The sequence below is a fragment of the Neovison vison genome, chromosome 9 (assembly GCF_020171115.1).
Source record: "Neovison vison isolate M4711 chromosome 9, ASM_NN_V1, whole genome shotgun sequence".
NCBI classification, from domain to species: domain Eukaryota; kingdom Metazoa; phylum Chordata; class Mammalia; order Carnivora; family Mustelidae; genus Neogale; species Neogale vison.
The window spans coordinates 96,648,026-96,662,399 of NC_058099.1; the positions used below are offsets into that span (position 1 = coordinate 96,648,026).

General features: G+C 38.5%; 1 protein-coding gene across 1 annotated transcript; it reads right to left on the bottom strand.

Annotated features, from left to right (window-relative positions):
• Positions 1 to 2,795: 2,795 nt before the first annotated feature.
• Positions 2,796 to 8,168, bottom strand: RLN1 (relaxin 1). The gene is made up of 2 exons (XM_044265993.1): positions 7,796 to 8,168; positions 2,796 to 3,234 (listed from the first exon to the last, which is right to left on the bottom strand). Exons 1-2 carry the CDS (start codon positions 8,010 to 8,012, stop codon positions 2,900 to 2,902), a joined length of 552 nt encoding a protein of 183 aa, XP_044121928.1. The 5' UTR covers positions 8,013 to 8,168; the 3' UTR covers positions 2,796 to 2,899.
• Positions 8,169 to 14,374: the final 6,206 nt, after the last annotated feature.

The following is a 14,374-nucleotide window of genomic DNA, read 5'->3' on the forward strand; positions in this document are numbered from 1 at the left end:
AATAAATAATAATTATAATAATATGTATTTATTGGTTCGTCAGGGGATGCAGCTGAACCACACTAATGCAAGATGCTAATGATAGGAGAAACTTTTTGTGAGCAAGGAGTAGATGAGAACTCTGTACTTTTTGTTATATTTTTCTGTAAACTGAAAACTGCTTTGTATCTCTCTGGTATACCACATGTACTAAAACTAGAATGAAAACTGCTTTAAAAATTAATGTTGATTAATTAAAAAATATAAATAAATGTTTTCAGGGCGCATGGGTGGCTCAGTGGGTAAAGCCGCTGCCTTCAGCTCAGGTCATGATCTCAGGGTCCTGGGATCGAGTTCTGCATCGCGGCAGGGAGCCTGCTTCCCTCTCTCTCTCTCTGCCTGCCTCTCTGTCTACTTGTGATCTCTGTCAAACAATAAATAAAATCTTCCAAAAAAATGTTTTCAGTCAAAACAAAAGAAACAAAGACACTTTTTTGAAGACAAAAAATAAATGTGCCCATGCAGATAGCTGCCAAGTGCTGGAATGTAGTTCTTACTCGTGTCTACTGGATTCCAAAGACGTCTTTATTTTTTCCCGTGATATCCCTTGGATTCAACTTCAGTTGGAGTTAATCTTTTTTTTTTTTTAGAATTTAATTAGCCAATGTATTGTACATCATTATGGAGTTAATCTTGATAGTGAAGGCTAATAAAGATTAATGTCTTTGAAACAGTCATTGTAGGTATAAGAGCAGCAAGCATGAGTGAATGTATAGGTTGATTATTTCAGTCTTCTTTCTAGACCCTTCTCCCTTACTTACCTCAACTCCCTAGGCTAGAAGTGAATCTAGTTTTATAGTTTTGCATTTTTAATGGTAAAATACAAGTCTCTTGCTGGTAGCAGGGTCTATGTGTCACAATTCTGGCCAGGACAACATAAGCACACATGGGAAGTTTCAGGCAAAGCTTTACTTTTCTGATCCAGACATTAAGCCTTCTTCTGTTCTTTTCTTCTCCTTCCTAAAGTACATACTGAGATCCAGAGGTGCAGCAGCTGTCTTGGGACCATGAGGGGGGAAGATTAAGGAAGCTGTATACTAAGCATAGCTGACTGGAAATGTGTGAGGAGCCTGCTGGTATCATTCAGGGTTGGATATTTAGTCCATAGGCTTCTTCGAAGCCGCCATTGTAGGGTTTTGTTATTTACAGAGAACACGATCCTAATTGATACACATATACAAAGAGTAAATTTTTTTATATGAGAAATAGATTAAGCATACAAACATTAGTTTCTCATGAGAATTTTAGGACAACTTTGGTAACACAGAATTAGATATCTTAAAGATGTTAACTTATTATTTGAGTGTGTATAGTAGATGGTTAGCCATAGATTGTCTTTGTACCACTTAAAACGTGGTCATATCATCAGAGGTAGTGAGTGTAGATTCTGGGACCATAAACCCTGCCTCATGGGATTTTTTGAAGGTGCATATGAGGGATATGGGTCAGGGTAGGGTCTGGGGAGATGCGTTATATGTCTGGAAATGCCTCTTCTTTCTCTTGCTAGGGCTATAAATTTCCTGGGTACTGCTCTTATTCTCCTTTGCTGGACTTTGCATTTCAGATAGCATTCTTCTTGGCTTTGTCCAAGGTGGCTTATGGCCTGTGAGGTTCTGCAGCAATGTATGAAGTTTTTTAAAAGGTGGCCTTGGTTAGGACTTAATAAACCTTAGATAATAATAAACCATTATTATACATATATATATGTAGTATATAAATATATATTTATATACAATATAAATATATATAATTATATATATAAATAATTATATATTATTTATAATAAACCATTATGGAGATGTGAAATTGGAGAGAATTTTGAAAATTCTATTTATAGATATTTGATAGAGATTAACTTGCTATTTAAGTTTTCTGTAAGTGCTGCCTAGAAATGTATGTGTATGTAAGTCAAAGGAACTGGCTAAATACTAAGATACTTGTTAATTTACTGTTCTCACAAGTTTTCATATCATAATTATTTTATTATAGAAATGGTTTGTAAGTTCTCAAATAGTAAACATAAAGTTTGTTTCCTTGCTACATCAGTTCTTCTGTAATATATGACACTCAATTGTTTATTCTCTTCTACATATTAATTTTTCTCCCTAAAAAACACAATTTGCTGTTAGTGTCTTAGTTGGAAGAATTAGAAGAAAAGCCCTAGTTTGAAAAATGCTTGAGTTTATATGACCCAACTCAATTAAATGGGTTTAGTATCCAGTCTGGTTATTTGCAATTAATACTCCAATAAGGCACAAAATCTTTTAAAATCTATTAGAAAAGTCCAAGTTTTGTGACTTTTGATCTATCCAATATGAATTAATTTCAATAAAAACATTTTGATCCATTTTGTGTACCTGATGTTAGGCATTATATAAGTTATTTTTTATTTTTATCTCTTGCTATTAATATGTTTAATATTAAGTAGTGAAATAACATTTGGGCATTCGGTCTGGATGAAAAAGAGCGAGTGACAGGTTATAATTTATCAAATACAAATTTTAAAGTTAGGCTTATCCTTTCTCACAAGTGCAAAGCAAAATGTTTAAATAAGCTATCAAATTTTGAGTTATAGTGTGTGGTCACAATGATAAAGATTGTGTCACTTTAAGTTAACAACATTAAAAAAGCAATAGCAATTATACCATTAATAAGAAGGCAAAACTATTTTTTGGAATAAAAAGTATTATTAGCAGAAACTATAATAAGGTGAGTAATATTTTGTTACACACCAAATGAAAAGCCCAAACATTAAGTGATGATTTCTCATATTTTAATAATCAGTGGGGTGACAGAGGCATCACTGAATGTGTCATCAAGAACCATGTGACTACTAGATGAAATACACAATACTTTCATCTCAGCATTGTGCAGCAAGCTCTTCTCTGGTACAACCTACATTACAACACTTATCACTTAAGGGTACATAGGACTGTCTCTTTTTTCGGGAATGTTTATCTAAGCCCGAGTTTTCTAATTCTGAAATACTTTTGTCTTCATTTTCATTTTGTCCACTAACAACAGCTTTCTTCAGTTCTTCCAAATTAAGAGTTGAATTTTCCATTTCAAGTTGTAGCTCTCTTATTGATGGCTGCCTGTCAGACAGTGCTGCCTTCAGCTCCTGTGAGAAGTTAGGAATGTGTTCCACCGTTGTATTTAAGGTTTTCGTATGGATGATGGAGGATGGCAGGACTTCTAAAAGGGGAACAGGAAGAGAGAAAAATACTCAAATCAAGGAACATTGGGAAAACAATAAAATTTTGCATAGACATAAAAAAAGCATTGTCTTAATAGAATTAAATATCAAGACAGAATCAACAAATATCCTGATTAAACAGCTTAGAGTATTATAGTTGGGTGGCTTAAATTACTGTAGCATCACAAGACCTTTATTCCACAGACCTGTCACCTTTCTTCATGTCCCCTTAATGCTTTCATTATGGCAGTTTTGACTCTTCCTGATTTCTGAAGGCATCTTGGTCATTGAAAACACTCAGTTTGACCACAGATGAATTTCTCTTACTGGATAATTTTCTTCTGTTACTAATTTCTGAGTTCTTAAAGTAATCCTATCATATTCCATGATGGCAAATTACTGCTTCAGGATAAAGTTTAAAAGGCAGAATCTTCAACTGCTCTGATCTAAATGTCAGGAGATAACCAGTCTTTGACATCCCTCACACATCTATTTAACAGTTCATTTTTCCCAGAGTATTTACTTCAAATAAAACAATAAGCTAACACTTTATCTTTCCTCCTAATGCTCTTTCTCATTCAAGTTCTAAACTGACAGATGAGAATTTATACCATTTTTAGTTGTCAGAAGTTTTTGCATTTTCTTTCAGTAAGATATCCTAAGTTTAATTCAGCCTCTTCATAAAATTCCCTCTGCTCTAATTTAAATCTCCTATAATTGGGGCCTTATTGAATGCACAGAAAAGCTAATAGTGAATTTCCATGTACTTAGAGCCAGTTAATTAATTAGGCAAAACAGTTGTAGCTTCTGTTGTGTTTATTCAGAGGCTGTGTTTTTTTGGCATTCTTTTTCATCTGTAGATGGACATATAAGGTGTTTTGACATCTTGGCTATTGTGAATAGTGTTGCAATGAATGTGGGAATGGCAGTATCTCTTCAAGATCATGATTTCATTTATTTCAGATGCAGAAGTGGGATTGCTTGATCATATGGTAATTATATATATATTTTTGAGCAATCTATAGTGTTCCATAGTGTTATAGTGTTTCCATAGTGTTTCCTATAGTGCTGCACCATTTTGCTTTGCCTTCCCACCAACAGTATACATGGGTTCTAATTTTCTAATTTTTCCACATCCTGAACACCACTTGTCTTTTTCCAAGGGGGGGAGAAGCAGAGAAAGAGGAAGAGAGAGAGAATCTCAAGCAGACCTAATGACTAGCATGGAGGCTGATCTCACAACCCTGAGATCATGACCTGAGCCAAAGTCAAAAGTGGGTTACTTAATTGACTTGAGCTACCCGGGCACCCGTCTCTCTCTCTCTCTCTCTCTCTCTTTTTTTTAATAATAACTATCCTGACAGCTATGAAGTGATACCATCATGTTTGTTTGTTTTTTTCCCCCAAAGATTTTATTTATTTGACACAGGGAGAGAGATCACAAGTAGGCAAAGAGACAGAGAGAAAGGGGCGGCGGGGCGGGGGCGGGGGTGGCGCTGGGCAGCAAGCTCCCCGCTGAGCAGAGATCCTGATGCAGGGCACGATCCTAGGACCCTGAGATCATGACCCCAGCCGAAGACAGAGGCTTAACCACTGAGCCACCCAGGTGCCCCTACCATTGTGGTTTTGATTTCCATTTCCCTGATGATTAATGACATAGAGCTTCTTTTCTTATACCTGTTGGCCATTGCATGTCTTCTATGCAAAAATGTCTATTCAAGTCTTCATCCCATTTTTTTAACTGTGTTATTACCTTTTTTGCTATTGAGTTGTAGGAGTTCCTTATATATGTTGGAAATTAAACCCTTAGCAGATATAGGATATGCAAATGTTTTCTATCCCATAGCCTGCCTTTTCACTCTGATTATTTCCTTTGCTCTGCAGAAGTTTTTAGTTTGATGTAGTTCCACTTTTCTACTTTTGCTTTTGTTGCTTGTGTTGCACTTTTATTAAAAGTATTTTTTTAACTTATCTTGAAACATTTTGCAATTAACAGCAACTTTACCTTCTCAAGTCAAAATAAAGATAATATCCCAATCGACTTGAAATCACACAAACATCTCTTAACCACTGTATTTTGGACTAAAATTTCACTACCAGAGACCTCTTTTAGTTAAAAATATCTGTCTCTTATTTTTTAAAAGGGGTTCAATAAGTATTATTTATGCACACATTGTAGGAAAAAATGGCTAGTTAACAATTTAATAATATGAAAACAAAACTAACAATAGAGGTTTTAAACTCATGAATCACAAATTATTGACATATACTTCCAAAAAATTCTTAACTAGTAATTTAAACATTTTTCTTGATCTTCACTTGCAGGCAATATCATGTTAGGTTATTTCCAGTTAAATTATGTAGTGGGTAGCAATTAAGAGAGTTCTTTGAAAATAATTTGAAATCACAATATTCCTACAGAAATAGAAATTTGGCTAAATAGCTATATATAAATGTGCTCAGAAAATCATTTTTAAGCAACAATTTGGAAACAACCTAAATGTCCACTAAGAATGGTTAAAACCTCTATGTCCTATAAAAATGGTTAAATATATATATATGGTAGATTTATGATATAGAATACTATAAAGAAGTTTTAAATTCTATTTTTGGAGACTAACAATGTGAGAAACTGCTCACAATATGTTAAGTGAAAGTCAGGAGATATACATATGTATCTCCAAAAAAATTGTTTTAAGGTTTTATTTTTAAGTACTCTCTGCAATCAAGTGGGGCTCAAACATACAATCCTGAGATCAAGTCACATGCTCTTCCCACTGAGCAATCCAGGTGCCCCTACATATCTCATTAACATTGCTTTCCAATTCCTCATTAAAACAGATTTTTTTAAATTTTCTCATTAAATTCACATATTTTTTCAAAGCCTATAATATCCATGTTTCTCATTTTTCTTATTATATTTATATATCTGTTTTTGTCTTTAATGTGAGCATATTTTATTTATTCAGAAAAAGTGAATTAACAAAGGCAACACAATACAATCTGGTTGTCCCAACTTTGAATCAGTAAATCCCTGAACTTTGTAGTAATCTTCTAATAATATTATATAAGAATTCTGTAAGAACGTGCATTAAATAAATCAGTCTCTAACCAACAGTATAGAAAAGTAAAGTGAATAGCTTTATAATCATGTTTTAAATCCCATAAAAGAGAAGCAAATTGGGTGCCTGGGTGGCTCAGTGGGTTAAGCCACTGCCTTCGGCTCAGGTCATGATCTCAGGGTCCTGGGATCGAGTCCCGCATCAGGCTCTCTGCTCAGCAGGGAGCCTGCTTCCTCCTCTCTCTCTGCCTGCCTCTCTGCCTACTTGTGATCTCTCTCTGTCAAATAAATAAATAAAATCTTCTAAAAAAAAAAGCAAATTATGGTTAGTGTGCACAATAATTTTATCTGAGAGTCACTTGTATACAGGATAGATGGGCTATAAAATATAGTTGTGACTTATTATAAACTGAATATATGTTGTGAAATATAGAATACTAAGTTATTCATAATTGAGCTTGTATTTTCTGAATTTAATATGACCCATTACACTGCTTAGAACAGTTTGTGAAAGTTTGCATTGCTACTTAAACTTAACTTCCAGTTTATCTTTATAAATAGTTGATTACTAATGAAGTTGTTTAAGTTTTGTTTTTTAAACCATTTCAGATTTGAGCTGTCCTCAATTCTGGGGGCTTGCTTTTAAAGAAAACCTACTGCAGCTTCCAAATGCTTGAAGAAGCATCAATCAGGTTTTCAGCTGAAAACTTCCCTTGGGCAAACTTTCCTTGACTCTAGGTCCTCTTCAGTTTCTCCTATAGATTAGGCCCTTTTCTTTCTTCAATCCCTTACTGCACAAATGAACTTAAAGGTCCAGGGCAAAGAGGGTGGGAGGCTGGGCTCTCCCCTTTGGTGACACTTACAAATAAAGATAAAATTAAAAGAGGAAATTTTTGATAGTGTGGGCCACAGCGCAGCCTTTTTGCAAAGGAGTAGAGTCATTAGTGAGCCCCTTAGTGTTTACCACTGTAGGATCCTCTCAGTGGTCTCCTGAGTTCTGCCCCATGCCCTCTGGCACTCAAACCAGTGCACACTTGACCGCCCCCAGTCCTCTCAAGTTGAGATGTTCTGTCCAGTTGCTCCAGCCCCCCAGCACTCCCTCTCCCAGGCCCATGGACTTGACTCGGGTCCAACCTGAATGGGTCCCACCTCCAACAGGTCTTTGTGCAACCAGTATCCTCTGTGGCCCCCCCTCCCCATCCAGATCATCAGATTGCCAGGAGGTGAAGGGCTCCAAGTGCCCCTCAGGAGAGGCCTTTGTTGTTCCCCTGCTTGTTCTACCTGGTGAGCTCCCCGGTGATAACTTACTAGAAAAGCAATTACAAGGGAAAACTCCACAAACTTTTAGGCATCACAACCTGAGTCAGGGCCAAGCGTGGGAAGCCCAAGTGCTCTGGAGCCAGGGAGTGCCGGTGCCTTTCTAAATGGTTGGTGGCCCGCTCTCAACCAGTAATTGGAAGTAAGTAGGCGGTGGGGGGTGGGTGGACAGGGGTGCTCACCTTCAAGTGGTTCTGATGCCTGCCGAGGTTCCCGCACTTGCTGGTGAGCCCTTTCCCCCCAGATGATTGAGCCGCAGATCCCGATGCGTATGCGGACTAACTCGCGGCCGCAAGCCTTAATTATCTTGTCATGGTTCTGGGCTGGGATCTCTCTGGGAAGCTGGCTCAGTAGTAAAAGCCAGACTTTTAGCAGGTGGGACAAGTGCAGGTGCTGCATGTCGGACCAGATCGCTTCTGTTCTGGGTGTTTTTTCCTCTAGGACTGAAGCCCCTGTCACCCACCAGTCTCTGCCTGTGTTCCAGTCCTGGACTTCAGGCTGCAATCCTAACCAGGTTTCACCAAGCTTTTATAGCCCTTGGGCGACCACTTAGACCTGAGTCAGTTGTCCAAGCTCCACCCCTTTCTCCACCCACCTCCTTGGAATTCTCCCCCCCACTCTTGTCCCCCCCCCTTATCTCCCCGCCTTTCACCCTTAACAACTTTCCTCCCTTTACCCATCTTTCTGTTCTTGGACCCTTTACGGTTGTATTTTTTTTTTCTTTTTTTCCCTTAAACTATTTTGTATACTTAGATAAAGTTAGTCAATATTTGAAGTTTTCCTTTATTATAAAGTTAGGCATTGCCCTTACACTAAATTATATCAAGAAAAATAAAATTGAAATCACCCATATTATCTCAAATTCAGTTTATCATCATGAACATTTTGTTGTGTAATCTAATCTAAATAATTTAGTTCATATAGTGTCTGGTATATCAACCCATAAAGATATAATGAATGAACGGATAAATTAACAAGAGAGAGAACTGATGACTTTTATCTAAATCCTGGTAAAAATGTTAAAATTCTCAATGCATCACCTTAAGCTTGTACAGTATCTTAAGTTACAGTGCACTTTCTCTACTATCTCTCAAACTATCTAGGAGATACTTTGATTATAACCATTTTTTTGAATATCTTAATTTTAGGTTGTATTGTTTCTATATACCTCGAGACTGGAGAGAACACACACACACATACACACACACACAGAAACAGCACCCCCCCCCCAAAAAAAAGATCCCACAATTCTAGAAAGGATATTTTGGTAATACAGGCTACAGCACAGACATCATGTTTATTTATTTATTTATTTTTTAATGTATTCTGTGTTGACTGTATTTAGTGAGGTAATTTTTAACAGCTCCTGATTTAACAGTTTGAGATAATATGCTCATTGAACAATCTTTCTAGATGGACATTAACTTTTAAGTGTAAATAAGTCCATTTTTTCAATATTTTTTTGCTTGTGTTCATAATATCTGTAGATTACCTCAGTTCTACCAGGTAAATTAGAGACATGTTGGAAGTTAGGGTAGCTTTGGTTAAAGTAATAACTGAACAATCACAAGTACAACATGGGCTAGAATAATTCTGATTTCTAGAATGCTGCTAATTGCAACAGGACCCAAATACTAAGCATTGCATAATTAAAACAACAATAATAACAATAGAAAAGAAAAACAAAAACAGAAAAAACAAACCTGACCAAAGCTATGAGAGGGTCAGAGGTAGTGCTTTTAGACAGGTTTTTGCTAAGATAAGCAGTTTGGGAGAGGCTTCTTAAAACTGAGGTTGGAAGGGGTTTTTTTGTGGGTTCATAGTCATTGCAAAAAATAATCCATTTGCAAGGCTGCCCTCCAAAGTAATCACTTATGTAAAATATAAGTTTCTGGGGGGCAGTAGGTGTGTGCACTAAAACTACAGTAGAAGACTGATAATCAGCCTCCTGTGACCATCTCAAATGACCTCCAGGAGAAATCAAATACAGGAAGAACCAGAAAACCAGTTAAGCAGGGACATGGAAGCAAAATTTTTAAACAATCAGATATGATAGGAACATATGTTAAGATGACCTAAGGGTCTTTCACATGTCTGTGTGGAAATCAGAAAACCTTAATTGTTACAACCATAGCAAATTATACCTTGTGACTTGTCTTTGTGCTTGTGACTTGGAGAACTGCTTCCAAGCACGAACACCTTTCTTTTGCATACATAATCCCCTGTATCTAATAAGCTTCAGGGCAATTCTGCAGAGCAGTCGGAAAGACTGTATCCTTGGCTATAGTTTTCAGTAGAACAACAGACAAAAGCATTTAGCAGCCTGCTTTAATGTTAGTTTTCTTTCAGTAGACAGGGGGATTTTTATTCTAGTAGTCTATTCTAGTAGTCTTTTTTTTTTTTTAAGATTGATTTATTTGACATAGAGATCACAAGTAGCCAGAGAAGCAGGCAGAGAGAGGGGGAAGCAGGCTCCCTGCTCAGCAGAGAGCCCGATGTGGGGCTCGATCCCAGGACCCTGAGATCACCATCTGAGCTGGAGGCAGAGGCCCAACCCACTGAGCCACCCAGGCGCCCTACCTATCTAGCCTTATAGACTCCTCCTAGCCGTCCTGTGAAATGGCCATTTTCCCATTTTATAGAGAGAAAAAGCAAGTTGTGAGTACTCAAATACTTGTTTAACTGTTTAGCACATGTGCCAGATGTGGGCTTACCCTACTGTTAAGAGTAACAGACAAGTGCAGGGTTCATAGGCCTTGTAGGCACAACTAAAAGGCATTTCATGTTGTTAAAACAAACAACAATAGAACTCAAAGAAACTTTTAAAAGATTTTATTTATTTGACAGAGATCACAAGTAGGCAGAGAGGCAGCGGGAAGCAGGCTCCCTACTGAACAGAGGTCCTGATTTGGGGCTCGATCCCAGGACCCTGAGATCCTGACCTGAGCTGAAGGCAGAGGCTTAACCCACTGACTCAGGCACCCCACAAAGTAACCTTTTAAAAGAGAATAAACAAATATATGCCATATACATGTCTGGTAAATGCTGGAGCAATGATTCCTACCCATGTCTACTGGGTTCCAAAGCTCCCTTTCTTTGCTTCTACTGTATCCAGCCCCAGTTGGAATTAATCTGCATGGTGAAGGTTAATAGATAAACATTAATGCCTTTAAAACAGTCATTTTAGGTACAAAAGGATCAGTGAATCTATAGATTGATTCTCTAGGCCGTGCATTGTAGAAATGATTTCCCAAGTTTCTTGCTGGTAGCAGAGTCCATGTGTCACAGATCTGGCCAGGACAATATAAACACACATGTGGAAGTTTCTGGCAAAGCCTCTGCTTTTCTGATCCAGGCACTAAACCTTCTTCTGTTCCTTTCTTTTCCTGCCTAAAGTACACACTGAGATTCAGAGGTGCAGCAGCCATCTTGGGACCATGAGGTGAAAAGCCTAAGGAGGAAGACCTGTCTATCAAGCACAGCTGACTAGAGAGGTATGAGTGTCTGCTGGTTTCATTCAGATGCTGAGCAGTATTGATGGCTTACTCCCTAGGTTTGTTTAAAGCCCCCGTTATAGGGTTTTGTTTTGTTACTTCCAGAGAACACAATCCTAATTAATAAATATATGCATAAGTGGATTCTTTTTTTATATGAGAAGCTTACATTCATTCATTTCTCATGAGGGCTTTAGTCATAATTCAGTAGCACTTGAGTTAGATATTTTAGATTGAAGTAATCATTTGATTGCTTTTACAGGATGGTTTACCGCAAATTATCTTTGTACCTCTTAAAAGTTAGTTATGTAAGAAGCAGTGAATGTACTTTCTGGGACCCAGAGACCTACTTCCAGGGATTTTGTGGAAGATGTGGTCAGGGAAGATGTGGCAAGGGCAGTTTCTGTGGAATTGATTTTTGTGTCTGGTACTTTATCTTTGTCCTATCTAGGCTGTAAATTTCCTGGGAACTGCCCTTGTTCTTCTGGGTTAGATCTCCATTTCACAGAACTTTGTCCCAAGTGGCTGACAGCCTCTGAGGTTCTAGAGTGCCTTACTGAATTCCCTTGCTCCTGGTCTCCTACCCACCACCCTCCCGCCTCTACCCCATTCACTTGGGGTCAGCCTGTGGTTCTAAGAGAAACTCACTTTTTTAAAGACAGGAGATTCTGCTCTTTTTATTTCACCACTAATGTCTTTCTAGCAGCTTCACATTTTGTAGCAAATTCTCACTGTTTTCACTGATGTGTCAATAGCAACAATCCCACTCAGTTCCCAGGATAATTAGTATTGCTTCAGATCTATTTTTCTTTGTATATTTCTTCCATCATTTCATTGGGATCTGGAGGAGGAGAGGTAAATCCTTATATTTTTTTTTAAGCATAGTGATCAGAAATGGGTGCTACTGTGTATCTCATCAACATCCTTGGGACCACTCTAGATGTTTGTGCTTTCACTTCAGGTTATCATGCTGTCTTATCAAGAAGACTGAAACAAAAAATGAAGGAAGATTAGGATCTTAAGAAAGTTCTCTTATTAGCAAACCTTTGGGAAATCTCTTGGCTAAGAGATTAGAAAAGATAAATAGCTTCAATATTTTCTTATTTCTCCTCAAATAACAATAGATGTGCTAAGGGAATGTTCAGAAAGAATTATGTGACTGGATGGATACTTTTTTGTGAGCAGGGATCTTAGTTTTTTTCATTAATGATACATGCTTATCATGTAATAGGCAGTCAAATAATGGGTCCCCAAATACATTATTGCTCACCATGAATGTTGATATATTGGGTCAAAAATTAAGGCTCAGCATTATATGCTGCATTGACATCTGGTGTAACAGGGAGGGACTTAAACGGCCCAACCATAAGTTCCCTACCCTACTTGCTTGCACAGTGGAGTCCAGCTCTCCTAGCCAAACAGCTCTACACAAGAGGACCAAGCACAGTTCTTGCTTATCCCTCAGTAATGGGTTTCATTTTCCTGCCACCTCATGGAATCATTCAAAGAAGCCAGTCACATTCTCTCACAGGAACCACATTCTCTCATAGTAACCTCACCCTCTTGCTTCTGCAAGGCCTTCCTTATAGAGTCCCTGGTCGTTCACTCTGTTCTGAGTGCACTCCCATTTAGCCATGCAGTGTCCTACCCTGAGCTGCGAGTGTATGTGATTAATAAACTGCTGCCAGTCTCATATGCCCAGTGTTGGTGTCAAATGTTGTATGTGGCTAGCCCTATAATCTTAGGCAGAATTTCCTCCCTCACCAATGGGGTGAATAGAAGGCAGTTAAAATATTTGGGTCATAGACAAGGTGGCCTATTCATGACCAAGGACACCTGGTCAGCTTTAATTAACTCCTCTTGGCTAACTAACTGGTTCAATGACATGGCAAAGCCTCCTGAGACAGAATTACCAATTGCTGCAGGCTCATGTTTGGGGTATACTTTTTGTCTTTGTCAATATTGCCATCTCTTCCCACCCTAAAATGTTCTCATCCCCAAGACAAGAATTGTTAATTGATTGTACCACAGCTTGACATGTTGTTGGTTTGGCCTATGTTTGGCAGGTGGTCTCTGAGTCTCCTACTTGTAAAGGCAGACACAACTAACTTTAACTGTTTGGCTCTTGAGTCCCACTTGCCAAGGGTCCAGCTAGAACAATGTGGTCACTGCATCTAGCCTGGTGACCATCCCTCGCAGCTTGGGGGTAGCCATGTGGATATTGTTTGTGATTGTGTACCCCTGAGATAGGCTTGGAGTTGGCCCTCTGTGAGTTTTGTGGAAAAGGAGACTACTATCCTGGGAAGAATTAAGAATAACACCTCAGTTGCAGGTCTATGGCCAGGTACTAAGAGAAAAGAAAAAGGGAAGGAGCGTTTGGTACAAGCTTCCACCCATGTACCTGGATTTTGTTTAGTGTTGCTGATTACCAGCATACCAAAGGGCTAATCTGGCAATCATGGAATTTGATGACTCCCATATGGGCCATAGACAAAATGACCTTATCGTATGTGGACCCGGAGCCTAGCGAAATTGACCAGTATTACCTGGAGGAAAAAGTGGTTGCCTATAAGGCTAGCTGCTATGCTTCTGAACTTTTTCCATAACCACCTGTACAATGGGTAATTAGATCAAAAGAGAAACTAAAAGCCATGACTTTCTGTAGTTAGAAATGTGAAATATTGGGGCGCCTGGGTGGCTCAGTGGGTTGGGCCGCTGCCTTCGGCTCGGGTCATGATCTCAGGGTCCTGGGATCAAGTCCCTCATCGGGCTCTCTGCTCGGCGGGGAGCCTGCTTCCCTTCCTCTCTCTCTGCCTGCCTATCTGCCTACTTGTGATCTCTCTCTGTCAAATAAATAAATAAACTCTTTAAAAAAAAAAAAAAGAAATGTGAAATATTTTGAGAGAAATTGTATACAGAGAGCAAGAGAGATACAAAAAGAAATCCAAGAGCTGGGGTGCTGTGATTCATATACTTAACAGCAGACAGCACAGCAGACCTGTAAGTACTCTTCTGCCGCTGCTGCCTATGCTTCTTTCACAACAAAGATCCTGATCCTCAGGGTTACAGGGGAAAACACCTGTGGCATACCTGTGGCACAGCAAAGGAGTTACTTCAAACTTCCTTAAACCCTGTAAGCAACCATTGCCATGGGGGTGGCCCTTAAACCTCATGATACTGATTTGAAACCCTGGAGGAAGAAATTAATAAATAAGCATAGGGTAGAGAGGACACCCCCCCCAAAGTATATTTAGTGGCCAACCAAAA